Source organism: Simochromis diagramma, unplaced genomic scaffold (assembly GCF_900408965.1).
Source record: "Simochromis diagramma unplaced genomic scaffold, fSimDia1.1 OVJJ01000216.1, whole genome shotgun sequence".
NCBI classification, from domain to species: Eukaryota; Metazoa; Chordata; class Actinopteri; order Cichliformes; family Cichlidae; genus Simochromis; species Simochromis diagramma.
Window position 1 is genome coordinate 2,963,110 of NW_024386883.1, and position 21,451 is coordinate 2,984,560.

Genomic DNA, 21,451 nt, shown 5'->3' on the forward strand with positions numbered 1-21,451 from the left:
ACATATTCACTATTTTTGAAGAATGAGTGACTTAAAAAGTAAGGTTCCTCGTGCCACACCAGTGGAGATGTTCTTGTTATTGCTGACCTTCCAACTGGGTGATTTCTGTACTCATCCCACGCTGATGGAGGTGTAAATGGTGGGGAAAAGGAGGGGAGATTGGAGTTTATCCATCACACCCTGTCCTTGGGCGCACTCAGGGCACAATAATCACCTCCACCTTCTTGTTTTGCATTTGTCAAGGCCACCTTTTAGAGCTATTGTTTACAGTTAACAGACTTAAGCTGAGCTTCATTATTAGAGCCTTTTCAGATAAAGAAAGGACCCATTGTGTTTGGAAACACGGAGATTCTCAGGGGTTTCAGCATGCAAGTTTGATTTCCAGCAAACAATTGCGCCGAAAAGAAGTCCTCCGTATTGCGTTTAAATGGGGCTTAATATTGCATCTTTCGTTTTTGAAAAATTTCCTGACATATAAAAGGCTTCATTTGAGATTCACAGCCAGATTGTGTGACTCTCACTATATTGCTTGTCATGAGATTTGGCTTTTCTCCAGCGCAGTGATATATTCCTTTGCACTTATGTGCATTTAATATTTAAAGGGTCAGTGATGCAATACATACTGCGCTAACATTTATGAAAAATTAATTCGATAAACAGTAGTCAGTTTAATGGCAAGTAAATAAGAAAGGTCAGATCGTGCTTGAGACCCTAGGAACCCCTGGTGGTAGCACCTGTTTGATCGAGCTTGCGAACATGTGACTGGCGGCACATGAAACTGTATATGATGACCTTAGCAGACGAAAAGAGCTGGTAATGCAGCAATATCAAAGGTAATATAATATCACAAAGCAATGAACATGTGGGCTGAGATGTACAGTAGCCACAATGGATAAAACATGACTGAACACCCGACAGTTCCAACTTTAAGCTAAGCACGATAGTATCTGCATGTGTCAAAGCTGAGGTTAAAGCATACTTCTTCATTGAATCTCAAGTCATCCTTTTCACAGTTTTGTCGCTCATTTGTCTTTGTGTAAAAACATCTTTGTGTTCTCTTTGTGTTGTTATCTGTCGACGCTTTGTCATTTCCTTAAATCACTCCTGGATATTCCAACAATGGCATCACTGTATGTCCTTTCATGTGCCACGATCACTAGATGTCTGTCTCTGTGTGTTTTGTTTCTGTGTGTGATTGTGAGTGTGTGTTTGTGTGAATGTGTTTGTTCATGGTTCAATAAAAAAAAAAAAGTCCCATTGTGTTACAACAGCACGTCTCGTTCTGTCATGCTTCGGGGGAGAAGGCAAGACAGGGCGAATCAGGGGTGATATGTCCATAGGCAGTGGGAGTGCTTAACTGAAAATACATATGGTATTAAAAGGAATTGGAAGCAAGCAGGGCATGTTGCTTTGATTAACATGCTGGTCTTGTGAAAGGCTGATATTAGCAGATGCAGATAAAAAAAAAAAAAAGATGCATTGCATGTTGCAGGGAGTCTGTGTGAAATGTATTTCCCCTCCCAAAAAATGTACTATGTGATTTTGATTCAGATGCAGAGAACATGCAATCTGTTTAGACCGAGAGCTGTTTTCATTGTGAGGTCATAAGAGAAATGGCCATTGTGTTAAAGGGCTGCAGTGGAGTATGCTCGCCTGCTGCAGTATGTTGCAGAAGCAGCATGTAGCCGCAGTATTATCTGTGTATGTGTGCCTTCCAGGGAGGGAGAGCGAGGGGAGGGGGTGCAGATGTAGATGGACAGAGTGAGCTAAAGAAGAAGATAGCGTGGATAAAGGAAGGAGGGCGGGTTGTGGGGAGGGGGAGCAAAATGAGGGAATGCATGACAGAAAGCAGACAAAGACATTAGGGTAGAGGGCAAGAGGGAGATACAGCCAGTGGAAAAGAGAGGCAGACAGTGAGGGAGAGAAAAGTATGAGGAGGAAGACATGAGTCCGCTCTGTTGCAGAGGAGGGTTTCACACCCATTTTAGAATGCAGTTACTGCTCTCCAGCTTTTGTCCTGAGCACCTCCGTACTGTACCTGACATCTAGATTCAGGGTGTCTTTCCTCCTTGCCTGTGGTGTGTCTCTAACAGTATCTGGCATGCAAACAAGCCAACACTTCTTGAACTTATTAAGGAGAAGACAGAAAGTGAAATCCGTAGAGCATAGATAATAAAGTCAAATAGCAGCTCAGCGCGAGAGCGTCATTCGAGCGCTCGCACTTGGATACAGTGTGCGCCGGGCTTTGCCTGCCTGCTTGTCTGTTCTGGTGAACAGACACTTCGGGAAACCAGCACTCAGCTCCACCACATGGTGAACACAGGCCACCACAACCCATCTTTATCTCAGCGGCTCACAGTAACTCCCGCACCTTATTCTTTGCCAGTTGTGTGTTATACATTAATATGTTTTAAAGTAAATGAAAGGACCTTTTCAAACGTTTTCAAAAAGCTTTTGTGGATCACCACAAAGGTTTTAATCGGAAGACGCTACGGTACCACACTTAACAAAACATTTTTTTCAACCCGTCTTTATTGGTACAGTGTTTGACTTGATATGCAAAGTAGCAGGTACAGAAGGAGTGCCAGGATATGACGCATTCCCCTGAGGTGTTGCCAGAGTTAAAAGCTATTGTTCTGTTCAGTTAAAATTATTCTTAGGAGAACCGCTTCCACTTGCCATAGAAGGAAAAAGGAGTCTGTATATATTCCCATATTACACAGAACAGCTGGTCATGACTCATCACAAACCATATCAATATAAGACAAATGTAAGACCTGTGTAATCTCGAGTCGAGATGTGGACCATGGAGTAGAAACTGCTGTGAGCAGAACCTTCCCTCAAACTGAACCCCTTTATGCATTTGGAGGCATGCAGCACATTGTGGCTTCACGCCAGCCTTGCAGTTTGCCAATAACATTGATTGATTGGACTTGTGTGGGGATTTTAGTCATGTCTTTTTGTTAGGGCAGCAGAAGAGAAACACACACCGATTAAGTGCCAGTTACTGTACAGTTATTCAGCACAGATGGTTGGAGGTTCTGCTGAGTTGAGTGTTTAAGTTGCTCGTTATCAATGTTTCGGTCTTAAGTCCCATTTAATACTTTCTCCTTCTCTTTGGCTCCGTTTTAGCTTCCTGGGAATTTTGAAACATTAGTTTAATCTGCGGACCAGTTTTTACATACTTTTGTGAGGCCACATGTTTTATTATTTGTGTTTGCGCCAACTTTGGCTTTCTGACAAAATGCACAACAGTGTGCAGCATATGAGCAACTGTGCACTTCCTGGTGCTTTGGAATATCATGTATCCTTTAAACAGTCTCGGTGACAATTGCTGTCTTTTTGAGCATGATGCTTTCCGCCTTATGCCCAACCCCCAGTGCCAGGGACCATTTGTTGTCCATGTGGTCTGACCTCTACCCTGTAATCAGTTTGGCATGGTGAAACCTGCTGGCATACTGCCGAACAGTGTTGTATATCATCCGCTGTTTTCCATAGGGCCAGCATGAAGGAGCAACACTAGTCAAAGTTTGCTCAGCTCCACGTGGCTTCAGATTAAGGCGTCCCATTATCCTACAGGCTGCTGTGTTGTGATAAGCGCTTGTGAGACAGCCATTTGTGTCTGCAGGCTGCAGGTCACATCCTTGGGGGGTGCTGTGCGCAGCTCCGCTGAGAGAGTGTGTGAGCGTCCAGGAATGTGTTGATGGAAATCACAGCTGAACGTACGATTCCTCCAACCTCAACAGTCCTGCTGAGGCCCACCAGCAACAATTTTGCGCACGCACGCACGCACGCACGCACGCACGCACGCACAATGCCCCTCAGCCCCTACCCCTTCCTCAACCCCACACACATATAAATGTGCGTAAATGTTTTGCGTGTTTTCGCTTCTCATTTTGAAATCAAATACTTGCATTCCTGCTGTCAAAAAGAGGGGGAAAAAGCTGTTGGCAATCTCAAATACTCTTAATAACTTAAACAATTGAGCAAGCAAACGAGAACTAAGCTTAAGCTTAATTTACAATTTGTTGCATTGTTAAAGGCTCAAGAACTCGAGCAATTACACCCCAGTCATCCTGCATCTGACCTCAAGTCAGTACAGAAGGCTACATTTACTCCGTCACATTTGCTGTTGCACATAATTCACCTGCAGAAAATATGCTAATATATAAATTATAGATTTGTTGTGATTATATGAAAAAGCTCCTGATTGGTTGTTATTTGAACTTAGCTAAAACGGACAACAAGACCAAATATGGAAAATAAACCGATAGCCCTTATTCACATTCAGTGTTAAAGCTTGGTGATGATACAAAACATTGATCAAAGTCTATCAAAGAGAAAGGTTTACGATACGTTTAGAAAGCCATTCCTTGGAACCGAAGGCCAAAATTTTCCCGAGTTGTAAAACAACTTTATAAGTTACAGAAGACATGATTAACACAAAGCAATAAACACGAAACCGAAAAAAAAGCTTTTTCTGTTTTCTTCCAGTAAGTTAATATGTTCTACGTAAGTGAATCATTACAGTAAGTACCTCTTTGCACTGGATAAACAACAACTTCCTTCACTCCTTCCATGTCTTTCGATGGTCAACTGAGTAAAAGCAAAACTTACTCAATCCTACTACGCAAACGAAAAGATAAACTCATCTCTAGTGACGCTAAAGGATGTTAGTTGTGGCCTCGGATGAATGTGGAGTATCTGTAAGTCGGTCAATTGTATTGATTGCTGTGGGTAAAGCTACAGCCATGTCTGCAGGAAACGGGCCTTCACATCTGCCAAGCTCTCTGTATTTACAGGCCACTGGAGAACAGCTTGTCAGGTTCTGTGGATCAAGCTGCTCGGCTATTAGTCATACCCACTTTTTTAAAACTATCCAGGAGTCCGGGGGTCTGGACAGGCGTGTCTCTGAGGTGGCCATCTGATTGCGCCAGAATCTCCACAATATCAAGATCAGGTCCAGGGCTCTGTACAGCAAAGAGCATGTTGTAATCTAACATATAGCGGCAAACACACTGCCTTATAGAAGACTGCTGTGGTTTTAAAACGCTGCTGTATGTTTGATTTCTTCGATGAACACAAACGGAAGGAAACGATCCTGATCTTGACCATTTGGAAGTAAAACGACAAACTTTCTGAAGTCGTGCTTGCCATTGTCTACAGTTTTGCGTGCAGCAGCCTGCAGGCAAATTTACAAAAGCCGTTAATCCAGACATATAAAAAGAATCGGGATCTGCATTTCCTCTCTTTCACGTGTTAAGAAACCTGTTTTATCAAATGAAACCAGATTGTTTGTTTTGCTGTCTGACATTACGACTTGACTTATGACAGCTCGAGTGAGTCACTTGTTTTCTTATTGCACTCACAGAATCCTCATTTCATCTACGCTGCGGTTTGTTTTTGTTTATTGTTAAAGACTTTTTGTATTAGTGGACAGCATCCGGTGTGGTGAGAAGTTCCAGACTAAGCGGAAGCGTTTACGTCGCGAGAGGATGAACACACTCTGCATCATCTAGTGATCAGAACACAGCTCGTGTTATGAATGGATGAGTGCATACGTACGGCAGTGGAGGACTCGAACGCTGCTTCCAGTAACATCCAAATAAAGCAGAAATCAAAGGGAAAGAATAATTTATCATGACTATCAAGAAAATTCTTGGAAACGATGCCATCATTCTTTTGCTGATCTCTTGGCACCTTCTGCACAACATGCATACCTGAGCCCAACCACAGCAACCACTGTGAGGCACATCTGTAAATACTGCCTCAGATCTTAGAGTATATCGATTTTAACCAATGTTTGGGGGCTTCTCCTGAAGTTAATCTGACAGAAGACAAGTTCCGTTTCGCTCCTAAAACATAAATCAGCTCCCTAATCTGTCAGTAATTCATTGCTCTTTGACAGGGACTGTGAGTTATTGGCTTTCATATGTACTACGTGCTAATGTCCTGGAGAAGAGGCAGCTGTTGGATCCTAACATCAGAATCTGTGAAAAATGAGTCAAATATGTTAAAGAAAACACTTTCTAAAAGTCCCTCAATGGATTATTATATTTTGCTTGATCTGTCACTTCACTTTAATCCCCTCCGATCCAGGACGATAAGTGGACGTCCTCACTCAGATCTTTGAAAAAACAACTAAGTTATAAAAAATCAAAACACATCAGACTTCTGAGAATGTCCGGTAATCTCACTGTGTTATGCGGGACAGTTAAGCCGTTAGTGTGAATGAGTGAGGATATTGCTATGTGTGAGGAAGGAAGCAGCTGTTACACTTGAAAAGCTGAGTGATGTGAGCAGGTGACACAAGGTTTTCGCTGTGTGCAGGGCTTTGTTAACTCTTCCAGTACCCTGGGACCAAACCTATCTGAGCCTTAATTTGATAGCATAATAAAAGAATCTCTTTCAGCCCTCCTCAGCTGTGCTGGTGGTCTTTTTTCCCCCTGATGGAGACCCCAACTGTGCAGGGTGACTGGGCGCCGTCTTCTTCTTTCTTGACAAATCACTAAGAAGCACCTCGGAGGAGAAGCGATTGTCTAAAAATGATGAATTTCATTATAAGGGCCTGGATGTGCCGACAGAGTAATGACATTAAGTTGCCTTAAGATGTGTTCATTCGCAAAAAAAACAAAGTCCCTGCTCCTACTCTTACCTGGCATGTTTCAGAATGGGGTCAGACTAATTCAGGGGTGTCTTCTGTTCTCTTTAAAGTTCTCTTTGAGTACAAGAGGAACATATATTTACCATTCCGTTGCGTAAAGCTCAGAGTAACAGTACTATAGTTTAGTTGCCACAGCTGTCTTTAATCTTAAACCTCCCATTACTCCATCGTGCTGCTTCCTTTTGTCGGACACTCGGCAACTGTATTCATCGTGTGTGTGTCAGGGTGAGTAAGTTCTTTTACCGGGGACTCTGTATGAGTAGTGGGTACAGCAATAGTGTCATCAGCGTTGAAGCCATTTCCTCCTAAGTGTGTAGGTGTAAACAGAAAATGCCTCTCTTTAGTCAATGACACACTCACAGTGAACTCATCGTTAGTATACAGAGGGCAGCCTAAAACAAAACACACTTGCTGCGTCGCCTGTTTTCAGGACATACAGCAGGTGTGGGTGGTGTGTGTGCATGTGTGTTTATGACCGAAGGAGGGCTGCTGTGTGCTTTCAGGCTTTCGGGGAATAACCGAGGGAAAACCTTTAGTCCTAACAGCTGGCCACTACTGTAGCTGTGAGTACAAGACCCAAATATGGAGCTGTGGTATATGTCTTCTATATCTGGTACAAGGTCGCAAAGGCAGGCCTACCTTGGAAATGAGGGCCAGCTGTTGAAGGTGAAGGCAAAGGAGCATATGGATATCTCACACTCTGTCCTTTTAAAGCTTTACCTAATGTATTTTTTATAGTTGACATCAGATTGATCATCTGAAATTGTGGCCACTTCCAGCATTTATGACTCATAATAAATATTAGATGGAATTTCTGTTTGTGGAACACGTTTAAGTATATCGATTTGATCGGTGGTTATTTTTCATCGAGCGCCTTTCAATCCGCTACTTAAAACTTTATAAACACTTCACAGCGAAATCAGTCTCGCTTCATTACAAATAATTTCATTTGTTTTGTTCTAACATGTTAGCTTCGAGTTGTAAATCTGCTTTTTTTCCCCCAACTTAGCTATCGGAGTCGCTGCCTGTCGGGTTTAAATAAAAGATGTCAGTGACTCTAAAGTGGAGATGCAGTGTGCCCTAAAGCCCTGTGGTGTTTTCTTGTTTGTTTGTTTGGTTTTTTTTGTTACCACAGGTTTTTTTCCCCCGATTTGAATCTTTGTCCACCGAGTCCTCGCTGCAGTAAATTCACAGTGACGCTGAAAGCTTTCTAAAGAGTTAGCCCGTTGCTCTTCCTCACCTTTTGATGCTCATTTGTGACCACTGTAGCCATGGCTACAGGCTGGAAAACTCAAGGATGTGGTAAACAACAGCTTCTCAGCCCAGAGTTGAAAAAGTGAAAGCCACTGGCATCCCCACACTTGGATTGTGAAAGTGCCTCGAACGCCACCCTGACTCTGATCTGAGCTGCCCATGAGAGAATACCTTTGTCCTTAACCGCGGCGCGGAAAACCCCTCGTGCTGCCCTGTTGCCAGCTGCACACATACTGGTGCCCGCCAGTGACCATAACAGCGCCCGTTTGTACACGCGCACCATACCCTGTCTTTCCTAAGAGCTCTTCGCTCCCTCGCAGTGCGTGAGCAGCTGTTGTGCAATCACATACTATGTTGCGCTTTGATTTGACTTCAGCACTGAGATGATTGAGGCAGGCAAGACCAGGCAAATCAGCTATGTGACTGAAAAATGGTAATAGGAGACAAGAATATAAAAGAAGACACACTGGTTGTGGCAGTGGCAGTCTTGCTGAGAGTGGGTGGTAGATTAATGTTCCTGGCAGGCTCCATTTTGTTCATTTCTAAACATTCCCGTTTCGTACTGAAGGAGTTTGAATTGTGGATAAATTTCCTTTGAAAAAAAGCTTTAAGTGCATCGCCATTCATAATGGGCTCTTTCTTGCGTCTTACCTACAGTAAATAGTAATTTAATTCCTCTTTGGACCTTTGACATGAAATCTCTTGCTTATTTTATACTTTGTGCAAAATGCTGGAAGGCACAGATGCTTGATATTGCCACTGACTGGGTGTGGCCATATTGTATGTGTGGAAGTAGCATGCTTGGTTTTTGTTGGTTTTGGCAAGCTGAAATATTTTCCACCTAATGAACCTGTCAACAAGCCCTCTTTTCTCGTTCTCTGCTCTCATCTTCCCTGCACTACTTCTGTATCCATCGCTCTTTGTCCTTCTCATGTGTCTCTTGTTTTCTTTCATTGCTCCTACATTTGTCTGGGCTTGAGCTCCTGTCAAAATATGTTGTGGCTCCAAAGCTGAGCGTGAAAACACGTATTGTATGCATTTTTTTTTTTAAATTTAAATAGACACTTTTTTATTTTTAATTGCTAACTTTTATAAATATTTGTTCAAGCAGCAGATCTTTATTGTAGCATTTGTGAGGTCCAGACATTTATCTTACTTTCTAGGCTCATTTGTCTCCGGTCGCACCTTCTTTAAAAGTGTAATGCTGCTATTCAGTACAGCCCACAATATAAATAGCTAAACTCTGCAAATATTTTTTTTTCTTCTCCTCATTCATTTTGTTAAACCTCACTGGACATTCTCTGTTGCCACATCAGACACAGCTGTCAACAGCTTTATATTTAACCAAAGCCACACTTCCCAGTTTGCTCCTTTGTACCTCTTCTTATCTGTTTATCTTATTTATCCGTTTTCTTTGGATGGGATCGTCTTTGCAGAAGAGCAGAAAGGAACAAAATGCAGTGCACACATGTGTAGCAAGAATGCTCACAAAATGAACAGGTCTCGGGTATTAAGATAAAAGATCTCGGTTCTAGCTGTAACAGGAGACACGTCAGGCATTCCCTACCAAGAGTTGGGAGGTTAGGGGGCACTCAGTACTTTTTTTTTCCTGGTACATAAAACTGAGTTGTGGAAAAGCCTGTCTGGGTGGCAGAGCTATTGCAGAGACCACCCTCTTTACGTCTCTGCTGAAGGGTCTGTACATTTGCATTTATCACTCTCTCTTCTGATTTTTATGGTCTGGCTCGAAGGTTTCCTCCCTCTTTAGATTGTGATGAAGATTTACATTATTTGGATTTATATTTAGGTTGTCACGTTTGCAATGATAACACGCTCGTCCATTGTAATGGTTGTTAAGCTGCAGAAAATTAGTGGTTTTTGCACCTTCACCTCCTTTATTTGCGTTGCTTTGCTGCAGAAATGTCAGAGATGAATCTCCGCACCTGTTCTTGCTCAATGACATATTTCCAAATAGGCTAGATAATTTATACTGCTCATCTTGATAACACTGTTTTTAAGAGTGAAAACAAGAAATTCATAACCAAGTGCAGATGGATCTGGTCTTGTCTTTTTCCCTGCACCGAATCTGATTCTGTCTCGCATTTTTAGAGGCCTTACTGTTCATCTACAGTGCTGAGGTGAAAAAGATTAGGCTAAGCTGAAGTAAATTATCAGCATTCGCCATAAATTGCAGGGACGTGTGTGTAACTTCACCGCGGGCCTGTTGAAAATGTATTTCATTACACAATTCAGTGTTTTGGGGCCGGGCTGTGAGGTGCAGCGCAGGGCTAGGATTCAATATGAGCGCATTTCTGCTTGCTGCATATGCACAGGGTGCCTCGAGAGGACAAAACTGTGCAAAAGGGACCTCTCTTTTCATTTTTACGATTTTCCTTGAATCCTTTGGAGAGCGTGGAAAGACAGGCATGTTTATGAAGGTTTCCAGATGGTCCGCCTTGCACCCCCAGCTTTTCTTTTCAGTTCTTGAGCCATGAAGGATTAATCAAAGTCAGTGGTAAGGGCTGATGGCTAAACACTGTGGCTCTCACTAACCCAGAGGAAACCTCTGTTCAACTTACTTCAAGTCAAATTCAGCCCCTGGGCTACAGTACTGAGGAAAGTTGAAACCCAAGGTTAAAAACCAAGCACGCTTAACGAAACCTTGGCTACACGAGTGCAGATAAACAAACTCTGCCCCCAATTCTGTTTAGCGGAGCAGCTGATGTCCTCCTCAGGTTAAAGGAATCTGTATTGCGTCCAGCAAGGAGTCAGCCTTAATGAATACACCTGAACTCTGGTCCCCTTTGAGAGGCGGGGAGGGGGATTGCGTAGCGTGACTGGAGACAGACAACACCATATGGCACGAAAGGCAAGAAAATGCAGCAGAACAAACTCATGAACTTTGAGTCATTTGGACTTTGGTATTTATGGATTCTCTGTAGAGATTAATTATCCGAGTTCCCTTTTGTTCTGTTTTTAGTCAAATGCATTTCAGCGATTCAGTGCTTTATCCTGTAACACAAGAAGGCTAAAAAGGATTTCTGATTGCTGTGATCAGACAAAGTTTTTGCCTTTTTAGAAACCATTTTTAGCTTCATCACTATCGCCCCGCCTTCTCCTGACAGATGCAGATGAAAGCGCCGAGCTGAAAAAGAGGACGACAGCTCGAAACAAGAAAAGCCAAAAATAAATAAATAAGATAAAATCACAAAATCTGAGTTATAACAAAACTGTTCATTTCTGGATAAGATGACTCTATTTTTGTTAATAGAGCTACCCGCTGTTGTGCTTCTGTTAATTATCACTTCAGACACTGGAGAAAACAACCCTTCAGTTGACAGGAATAACTGGAGCTTGTGGAACAGAGGGGCTTTTTATTTATTTATTATTTTTGTTAGTAGTTAATGAAACAGATTGCTTGAGTAACACCGTGTCTTTCTATAAAAAAAAAAAATACAAAAATATATTACTGATGTCAATTTTCTTTAATAAGCACATGCAAAGGCACTAGCACTCTAACCCAACTGAACAGCTGCGCTGCATGGCAGTGATGAACACATACAGCCTTCGTGACACATGTTATTATTCCAAATGTCAACAAAAATTGCAGTGGTTTGTTCGCCGCAGTCGCGCTCGATGATTAGAGGTGAGTCCACCGCAGATCATCCTTTGTCATTCGGTGCTGTTCGCACACCATAAAACTGTAACCTGAACCCATGTAATTATTTTATCACTGAATATGTGCAAGATTGTGAGGATCATTTTTAGTCCACACAAACAGAACGCTCTTCAGAGGTCAGAGAGATGAATGATGCAAAACTGATGTGATTTATTGCAACTAAACAATGAAACCCTCAGAAAAAAAGGAGAAGAACAAAAGCCAGTGAGGATTATGAAGCATTTCAGTCCTTTTAGATACACAGACTGAGATAAGACTGTACTCCATACGTCTTATCTCAGGATGACAGTATGCAACAGTAATTAAATCTGTTATGAGTCCATAAACATAAAGATCAAGCTTTGAATTATTGCTTTCTAGTTGGTGGTCTGACCAGTTATCCAGTCCATTCATCTTTTCTGCTTATCCCATTCTGGGTCACAGTGGGTTTGGAGCCTATTCCAGCTGTCGCAGGGTGAGAGGTGGGGTACACCCTGTACGGGTTGCCAGTCTGTTGCAGAGTTGTCGTATAGAGACAGACAGCAATTCACATTCAGATTCACACCAGCAGCCATTCTGCAATCCCCAATTAACGTTTTGATGCATGCTCTATTGGAATCACCAATCATCCTAACTGCATGCATGTCTTTGGACTGTTTGAGCAAGCCAGAGTATGCGGAGAGAAACCGTGCGAGCACAGGGAGAACATGGAAACTCGGATTCAAACCAGGACCACTGCTCCACTGTGCTGGCCCCAACTGACTCGGGGGAGAAAAGGCTTTTCTGCGTGATATTGTTAAGTAGTAAAAGAAAAAGATTATCTTCTCATATCAAAGGAAACCATTTGCAGTTGTATTGCAGTTCTTTGAAGAATAACTCAGTCTGTTACCAGACCAGTTATCTCCTCTCATTTACAGAAATGTATTCCTAAAAAGTCAAAAACGTTGTACTTATACTAACTATATTTCAGTAGTACAGCGATTTCAAACACTTTTTTTTCTTTAATCTGCATCACACACCCTTAAATGAGATGTTCTCTGTTGTTTAAATGTGTATCTCTAACCAAGTCAATAAATTGTTAGGTCTTGTCATGAGTTTTAATCTCATGTAAACATGTGGTGCAGCCTGAGTAAACACTCTATTGGCTGAAGTAGATCTTAGAAAGAAAACACTGCTCTTGTTTCATCTCTGGAACCGAGTCTGCATGTACCATTTCCTTGTATGGGTTTCCCATTAAGTCAGATAACCATCACCTGCAATATTTTTGTGGTAGTCTTTTTATTTTTTTCCCCCTCATTTTATTTTCCCTGCTGCACTTGATGTACGTCCTTCCTGAAATTGTAGCGTTGGCGTGACGTGACCCGAGCCTTTTCTTGTAAACATATCGAGGTGGAGCAGACAACGAGACTGCTTCAAAGGCGTGTGTGTCCGCCCGCGTGCGTGTGACTGGATGGTCGTTTACTGTATTAATGCAATGTTTCTTCATAGTAGAGTGCCGAAAGTTTTATTTGTTATAGGAACATTTAAATCATGTGTTCCCAACTCTGGGAGGAAGGTCCAAAACATTTCAACTCAGGCACCCTTCACCCTTCATCTGTACCATACCTTAAATGTTATGAATATGAATATAGATATTGCAGGAATATAAATATATATACAATTTTATATATGTTATATAAACTAAGGAGCTTGGAAAGAAAAAGTGACTGGGCTTCTTTAAGTTTCTTGAAAACGTTTGATGTCTCATCTGAAAGGCTTCTTCAGTTCTAAAGCTAAATATTGGAGAGTCCCAAGTATTTAAGCCCTAGTGGGAGTTGTCCCTTAAGAGGGTCGTTATCCACTATTGTTCATGTTCCTCATCACATGAGCCAAGGTGTGAAAAAGGGAGTGAGTCATTATCATCAGAGGTTTCGGGTGAAACCATGGAGAGACTTTGCCTTACCTACTGAGATCAACTGACACAAGATGTGAGTGGGTGTTAAAAACTGGATTGTAAGCGGCAGACGGTGTTGTAAACCTCCACCTCTGTTCTTCTTTCACTTCTCTTTCAAACCGCCCGTCTTCTCTGTCCAAAACATTGGTATCCTCGAAAGAGGATGTTTTAAGAGTTTTCTTTACATGTGTGTGTTCCTTTTCTTGATTACTCCAAGTTTTTGTTCCAGAGGGTGATTGGAGTTAAAGAGTAGGTACTGGTCCATGTGTGTGGGCTCCTGGTAAACCTCAGTGTTAAGGTTTCCATTTTCCTCAATGCTCACAGCACAGTCCAGAAATGGCTGTTATCCTTTGTATCTTCTCTGTTGAACTTTATGTTTTTATCCACTGATTTGATGTGAAGAATTAAGGATTCTACTTTTTGGGTTTCGATTTTGATCCAGGTGTCATCCAAGTATCTGTACCAGTGGCTAGGAGCTGTCCCTTTGAAAAAGCCAAGAGCTTTATTTCCCACTTCCTCCATGTAAAGGCTGGGGACACTGGGGGAGTCCATAGCACACTCATGTTTTTGTCTGTAGAAACCCTCTTTGTATTTAAAATATGTGGTGGTAAGGCAGAGATCGCTATCTTTTAAGAGAAGAGAGAGACCACATCAAAGGACACAATGGTTTCATCTGGATCCAGCGTACTTTTCTGAACCTTGTTGGCAAAGTAGGGGGAGTTTTTGATGTGATGGGGTGTGTTCCCCACAAGAGGATGGTGACGAGGTGCTTGGAAATGTTGTAGGTGGCTGGGTGGGACTCCAGGGTATAACAGGGTATAGCATCCCTGGGTACAGACAGTGGTACGTAGTAGGGCTGCACGATTAATCGTTAGAAAATCGTGATCTCGATTCATACTTATGTGCGATCTCATTTCCAAATGACAACGATTTAAAAAAAAAAAAAAAAAAAAAAAAAAAAAGACGACGATTGTACCGCATTTTGATCCGGGACGTAATCTGCATGAAAACAAGCGCTCACTCTTCCTGCTCAACAAATGACAAGGGCGGAGCCTTATACCACTATTGTTGCACTACCTGCTCTATACACGCAGCGTCGAGCAACCGTGGAGACGGAATTTCAAGCAGTACAACATTTTGCGGCAACAACAAAACGTGAGACATTTGTTGTTTTTATGTTTATTTATTGTTTTTATGTTCAGTCTCAACTGTTACGAAGTTGATGTGCAGTTAATAAGTGCAATAAATATCTATACTGGAAAAGAAAATCGTGAGAGAATCGTGATCTCAATTCTAAGCCAAAAAATCGTGATTCTCATTTTATGCAAAATCGTGCAGCCCTAGGTAGAGTGGTCAATGGCTTTATCATTTTTTCAAGTTGTTTTGGCAACTGATGACTTTCTTTTTGTAGTTAAGTGGGAGGTCTCATCTTAAGGCTTCATTGGTGTTGTTTTCATGCCTTGGCACATGTGATGAGACACATGATCAATAGTGGGTCAACAACCCTAAAGGACTAAAACCCGTGACTCTCGACCATTTGGTCTTAAAACTGAAGAAGCTTCTCGGATGAAAGTGAAGCATCTTCAAAAAACTTAAAGAGGTTCAGTAGCTGTTTTTCCAAGCTCCTTAGATTACCATGGCCTGGATGACTGAGAACCTACACAGACATATGTTATATAAAATGTTTTACTCCAGTTGCATTCAATTTCTCTTAAAATATAAATATCTATTTTATTGACAGAAGGCATGATGATGGGAATAACCAAACAGTTTGGTTTTGCAAAAAAAAAACAAAAAAACTATAGCTTGCTGGGCGCAAAGGAAGCCTTCAGCATTTCAGGGTTTTTAGATATTTTACTGCAGCTCAGCAGGGTTTTTACACATGCTTTTGTCAAGTTTACAAGTTTATCATAAACCCTAAAGTGCATGAACCTATGATTTATAGATGCATCAGTTCAGGTCCTGTGTGTTGGCCTTTAACTGCAGTAAACACTGAACACTGGTGCTCCACAGGGGTGTGTACTGAGCCCTCTCCTGTACTCACTCTACACCTACGACTGCACAGCCACTAACAACTCCAACATCATTGTGAAGTTTGCGGACGACACTACAGTGGTGGGTCTTATCACCAATGGTGATGAGACGGCTTACAGGGAGGAGGTCAGCGCCCTGACCCACTGGTGTCAAGACAACCATCTCACCCTCACCCTGGTCAGTACACACAAACAAAACAGTGAAGAAGGCGCAGCAGCGCCTCTTCTTTCTCAGGAGACTGAAAAGATTCGGCATGAGCCCCCGCATCCTCAGGACCTTCTATCACTGTGCCATTGAGAGCATCCTCACTGGATGCATCACCACCTGGTATGGCAACAGCACCGCCTACAACTGCAAAGCTCTCCAGCGAGTAGTGCGGTGCTCTGAACGGATAATTGGAGGTGAGCTTCCCTCCCTCCAAGACATCTACAGGAAGCGGTGCCTGAGGAAAGCGGGGAGGATCATCAAGGACTCCAGTCACCCCAGCCATAAAAGGAGAAAAAAAACACAACCTCTTGATTCTTTTGCTTTGATGTAGTTACTTATCTAAGGTGGAAAGTTTGTTTTTTTTCTTTGTTTTTTTTTGTTTGTTTGTTTGTTTGTTTGGTTTTTGCTTTGTTTTATTATTTTCTTCAAGCCCTGTGTACAGGAGCTGCATACAAAAAGATATTTTGTGAAAAGGGTTGGCGTAATAAGCAAATGCTTCAGCCAATACCTTTTGATTAGCCTTGTCTCATGCCTTCTTTCTTTATGGTAGATTTTTGTTCTGTTTTCACTGTTTTTTTGGTTTGTTTTTTCACTGTTTTCACTGAGATTTGAATTTGAATGCTAATCAATAAAATCAAAATCAATCAAAAATAAATAAATAAATAAATAAACTGTTCAGACTACTTCCATCAGGAAGGAGGTTCTGCAGCATCCGGTCCCGTACCAGCAGACTGAGAGACAGCTTTTTCCATCAGGCCATCAGACTGCTGAACACTTCATAGACACCTCAGCTTCACTACTGGAACTTTAACATTATGCACTCCATACTGTACAGTAATGCCACTGTTTTGCACATGTCTCACTCTGTATATTTTATTTTATATATTCTATTCATTGTTTACTCTATTTAATTTGTAAAATATGTGTACACACACACACACACACACACACACACACGTAGAAAAATATTTAGTATACACATCCAGAAATGCATATACTATTATATATTGTACATATATTTATTAGTTTCAGATGTAGCCATTCTTGTATTTTGCTTGTTTACATTATTGTACTTTGCACAACTCTGTTGCTTGTGAAGCTCGCACACAAGAATTTCACTCACATGTGCTGTACCAATGTACCTGCACATGTGATGTGACAATAAAAAAGTGATTTGATTTGATTTGATTTTGATTTAAACCTTTAACACACAATTTAAAACACTGAGTCTCCTATTGGTGTTTTCAAGTTTTTAGTCTGCCTCTGAAATTAATTGTATGTTTCCTATTTAGGCCGTATGCTCACAAGCTCAAGCCATAACTGTTATGAAAATAATATGGATAGTGAGGTTTTTGTAATTTTACACATGATCATTTTACTTTGTATCTCGAATGCCGTAAACATCAACAACTGTTTTATTATACGCTTCTGCTGACGGTGTATATGTGTATGCTTTTTTAGTAAGAATTCCTAAGCTTTCTGTACACAGTGTGCAAAAACTGGAACTTTTTCTTCACTTTTCTTAAAGCAGAGGGTCTGCTATGTGGGAGTAACTGGAAGACACAAAGGAAAGAAGGGAGGACAGCAGGGAAAAGGAGTAGGGGAGGATAAAACTGGGACACTGTGCTACATCATAGATTAGATGTTGATGACTGAAAACCAATAGTAATGTTAATGTTAGGATAACTGCAATCTTTGAAGCCCACTGAAAGCAGTGCTTGAATCCTGCTAAAATATGTAAAGTGACCTTTTTCTTAAGAAATCATCAATTCCTCCATGCCAGTAGGAGTATGTTTATATAGATCATTTATTAAAGTTATACAAATAATACTTTTATATGATTCATTTAAATTCATTTTAAACGTTTGGCAGAGAATAGATTCAGTAAAATAGAAGTAGATAGTTTTCTGAAAGTGGGATCAACTCCAGGAATTATTTTTTTTGCCAAATTGTTAAGTCATCATTAAATACTTTCATTGTTTTGATATATTTAATGAATCATTGCAGCGATATTAGCGTGTAATTTCCTTCAGTCAGTTGGATTTGCTGTTCTTCTCACTGTATGGAGTGTAAATTGTGGTCTGCAGGAATTTTTCTGCTCCTCTAGGAAGCCCCTTAATATTGCAGGTGGTGTTTGTTGTTTAGGTAAATGAACCTTGTCGGCTGAGGAGATGTGTGGTCTCCACCTGCAAGCATTCAGCTGTATGGCAATAAAAATATAAGCCCCATGCTACAGCTGTCCAGATTTAAAGCCTCTTCACAAACTGTAGCTATTTATCAAGTTTAATCCAAAACAGGGATTTTGGATGAAAAGTATATTGTTTATATGCCCTCATTCCAGTTAGCTTACACAGGGCTGATCTTCACTTTGAACATTTTATAACAAGGAGTACAGCTGAGAAAATAGCGCCTTTACCCGTACCAGTATACCTTATTTTGGTTTATTTGGTTTTTTTTAAGTCATTTATTTCTGTATAAAAATAATGTGATCTTAACAAATATAGGTTTCAGTTAGTTAAAATGTATCTAGCAGCCCTATTAGACAAAAAATATGTGTAATTTTGAGATTTTGCATCTGACTCTTTTTATGTGAAACAGTTAGCTCAACTAAGTGCAGGAAGTTGTTTTTTCACTTTTCACTTTTTCATTGAAAATGATGACAAAGAGGGAAAAAAAGGTGACTACTGTGAAACTAATTTGGTATGACCAGTAGCAAAATAAACATTGACAGCAGAACTTGTCCACGGTTCAGATATAGGCCTTGATCTTTCCTATGTGAAGTCTGCATGTTCTCCACCTCCCCGTGTGGGTCATCTGTTTTCCACCCGCAGTCCACCCACATGCACGCCAGGTGGACCGTAGATTATGTGTGAGTACGAGTATCGTGGCGTCCACCCGTCCTGTGGAGACTGATGATCTGTCTACGACGCTCCTCTGATTTCCACTGGTGCATTCTGGGAAAGGTTGCAGCCTTGTGCAGCTTGTTTGTCCACATGTTCCTGCACAGGTTTTGCACTTGAATCCTGCACGAAGTTTCCATTTTGAGCGTGGGAGGTTTTTTTGGTTTTTTTAAAAAAGGGTTTGCCCGACAGCTTTTTCTGATTTTTTTTTTCCTCTTTTTTAATGAAGTGTTTTACGAACCAGTCCTCCAAGTGAGACATCAGGTGATGAAGTGGTTCTGATCAATGGGTAAACCTGCAAATATTTTAGGAATATTTGGACCTATAATAATAAATAGGTGTGGTGTTGTCTTGGGAGCATTACTTTTTTTTAAGGAATTTTGGCAGAACAGCATGACATCGTAAATTTACCGTAATAAAATTTTACCTCTAAAATGAAATGCTAGGTATAAATAACACCTTTTATCGACTTATCTCATCGCGATTTAACCAAGTGGATTTATGTCTTTGTTTGTTCATTGAATGGATGGATGTTGTACTTTATTCACAAAGTAATTTTTGCCCAGCAATGACACACTATTTGATATATTTTGGTATACTGCATGTGTAAAGAACAAAACATTTTTTGGTTATATAGTGTTCTGATTTATTCGTGCTCTTCACTCATACTGGCAATGACCCACAGACTGATATCATTTGTTTGCTTCTCTATCCTAATAAGCATGGGAATTAACCTCTATTGTAGTAGCCAAACCAGAGGTGAGCTTCTGCAGTAAGCAACGCACTTCTCCAGCCGGAGGGTATAGTATGTCTTTACGGAAAACAGCCAATCTGGCATGTGAAGAAGAACGTTTTCACGGGACTCTATGTACTATGTACGCCCTATTGCTTTGTTCAGCATTAAGAGGATATATAGCAGCCAGGTGCTGCTAGTCAATTGAACATGATTAATTGATGTTCAGTTAATGTGTGAGCACCTGTATAAAAGCAGATGTTTTGGCAGTTTGCTAGTTGCTAATGTTAACAGTAAGCTATAATCTTCCTAGAAGTAAATGTCCCAGCAAATACTTCAGAAGAACAGACTGTGCAATGTTTAGAGAGATTGAAAAAATCCAAAGCTAGATCTCAGACTCCAAACCTGAGTTGGCATGTTAACTGGTTAAGTTCATGGCAGTACAATACACACACACACACACACACCTCATATGCACTGTCACTGGTGGACCATGACCACCTCTATGTATCGGTGTTCTAGACTAAATGTGAAGCCATCTGTCTGACAACTAAAGCTTGGCAGAAAGTGGGTTTTGCAACAAGACAATAATCCCAAGCACAGCAGCAATTCTGCAACAGAACGGCTAAAAAAGGACAAGAATCAAGATGCTACAGTGACCTAGTCAGACCAAGTTCAGACCTTCACGCGATTGAGATGCTGGTAGGAAATTAAGAATTTGCACAAACAAATATGTGAAAACCTCAATGAACTGAAGCAATGTAGTGAAGACAAGTTGGGCAAAAGTCCTCCAGAATGACGTGAGAGACTGATAGAGGCTGGGATGAAAAGTATAAAAGTATAGGATGCAATTAATTCAAGGTATTGCTGCTAAAGATGTTTCTACAAGCTTCTGAATCAGGGAGTGTGCTTAGTTTTCACAGGACTGACATTACTTACAGTAAAGCCAGTGGCTATGCTTGATAAAATGAGTGTCAGGCTGCTGAAGCCAATATATTGTCAGTGTAAAACTCTTACCAGCCGAAGACTTCTCTATGCCTAACAGCCACATTCTCCCAAGGTGCTAACATCGTCTGACAGCAGGTACACAATTTCCATCACATGTCAGTATCTGACATGTGAGGTGCACTCCACCCTTCTCAAGCCCAATCCTGCCACAGTGAACCTTTCTCAGCACTCTCATTCCTCTAAACATCCCTATTTTGATTCCGATGAGCAGACTTCATCCCAAACAGATATCTGTTCAATGGGGGGGATTAAGTGCAGATACATGACATTTCAGGCCACTCCAAGGACCTGAGTCGAGGCATAAACACCTCCTACGCTACGTCAGGGAAATATTTATCTTTGCTCATAGAACTTGTTGAGATAATGTCAACACTCCTTTTGAGAAACAATTACATTTGTACATGAAAGACTAAGAGTCCTTGTGGAATTACAAGTGTGGCATTTAAGTAACTCTTTAAGAAAAACTAGAGATACACACATAAAAGTCATATTAGTCTTGCAGAGATACAAGAAAAACTAACAAATTTTTATTAAATGAAAATCCTCTTCATGTTCATTTATCATGACGTTTCCTTGTTTTGACTGCAAATTATTGTTTATTCATCTGGCTGTGGCTATAAAGGAAATAAAGCTGACGTTATAAAGGATCCACTGGGTCAGCTGGAGGTAATTTGTCATTTTCTTCTCCGTGTTTTTTCTCAGTGACCACAACGCTATCTCCAGGCTCAGGCCATGCCAGAAAATGCAACGACACAGAGAGAGCCTACTGTGTGAATGGCGGCGACTGTTACTTCTTCCATGGTATAAATCAGCTTTCCTGCAAGTGAGTAATCTCTTCTATCCTTTTCTTTTCAAGTATTTTTCTTCTTGGCCGTTGTTGTTTGACAGATGTTTTGTCCCACAGTCCAAATTAGAGGCTCTTTTACGGCATCTTGACTTTGATAATCATCTTCAGCTATCTAACTACAAGTTTTTACCTTGCTTTTTGTTTTTGTGGTATAGCTCGATTCCCCTTCCTTCTTTCAGCAGCAGCAGCGACACATCACAGGAATATGCTGCC

The 21,451-nt window shown here is 41.1% G+C and overlaps 1 protein-coding gene and 2 long non-coding RNA genes across 7 annotated transcripts in view; 2 read left to right on the forward strand and 1 right to left on the reverse strand.

Moving 5' to 3' along the window:
* nrg2a (neuregulin 2a) overlaps positions 1–21,451 on the forward strand; it is a 99,220-nt gene that overhangs the window by 60,551 nt on the left and 17,218 nt on the right. For all 5 annotated transcript variants that reach the window (XM_040033026.1, XM_040033031.1, XM_040033027.1 and 2 more), the window contains exon 4: positions 21,094–21,214. In XM_040033026.1, the coding sequence (XP_039888960.1) occupies positions 21,094–21,214 (121 nt within the window). The remainder of the gene's footprint in view (positions 1–21,093; positions 21,215–21,451) is intronic.
* LOC120734305 lies at positions 14,913–15,408 on the reverse strand. Its single transcript, XR_005695998.1, has 2 exons — positions 15,167–15,408; positions 14,913–15,131 (listed from the first exon to the last, which is right to left on the reverse strand). It is a non-coding gene; the product is annotated as an uncharacterized LOC120734305 (long non-coding RNA).
* On the forward strand, positions 16,888–20,750 carry LOC120734303. Its single transcript, XR_005695996.1, has 2 exons — positions 16,888–20,085; positions 20,178–20,750. It is a non-coding gene; the product is annotated as an uncharacterized LOC120734303 (long non-coding RNA).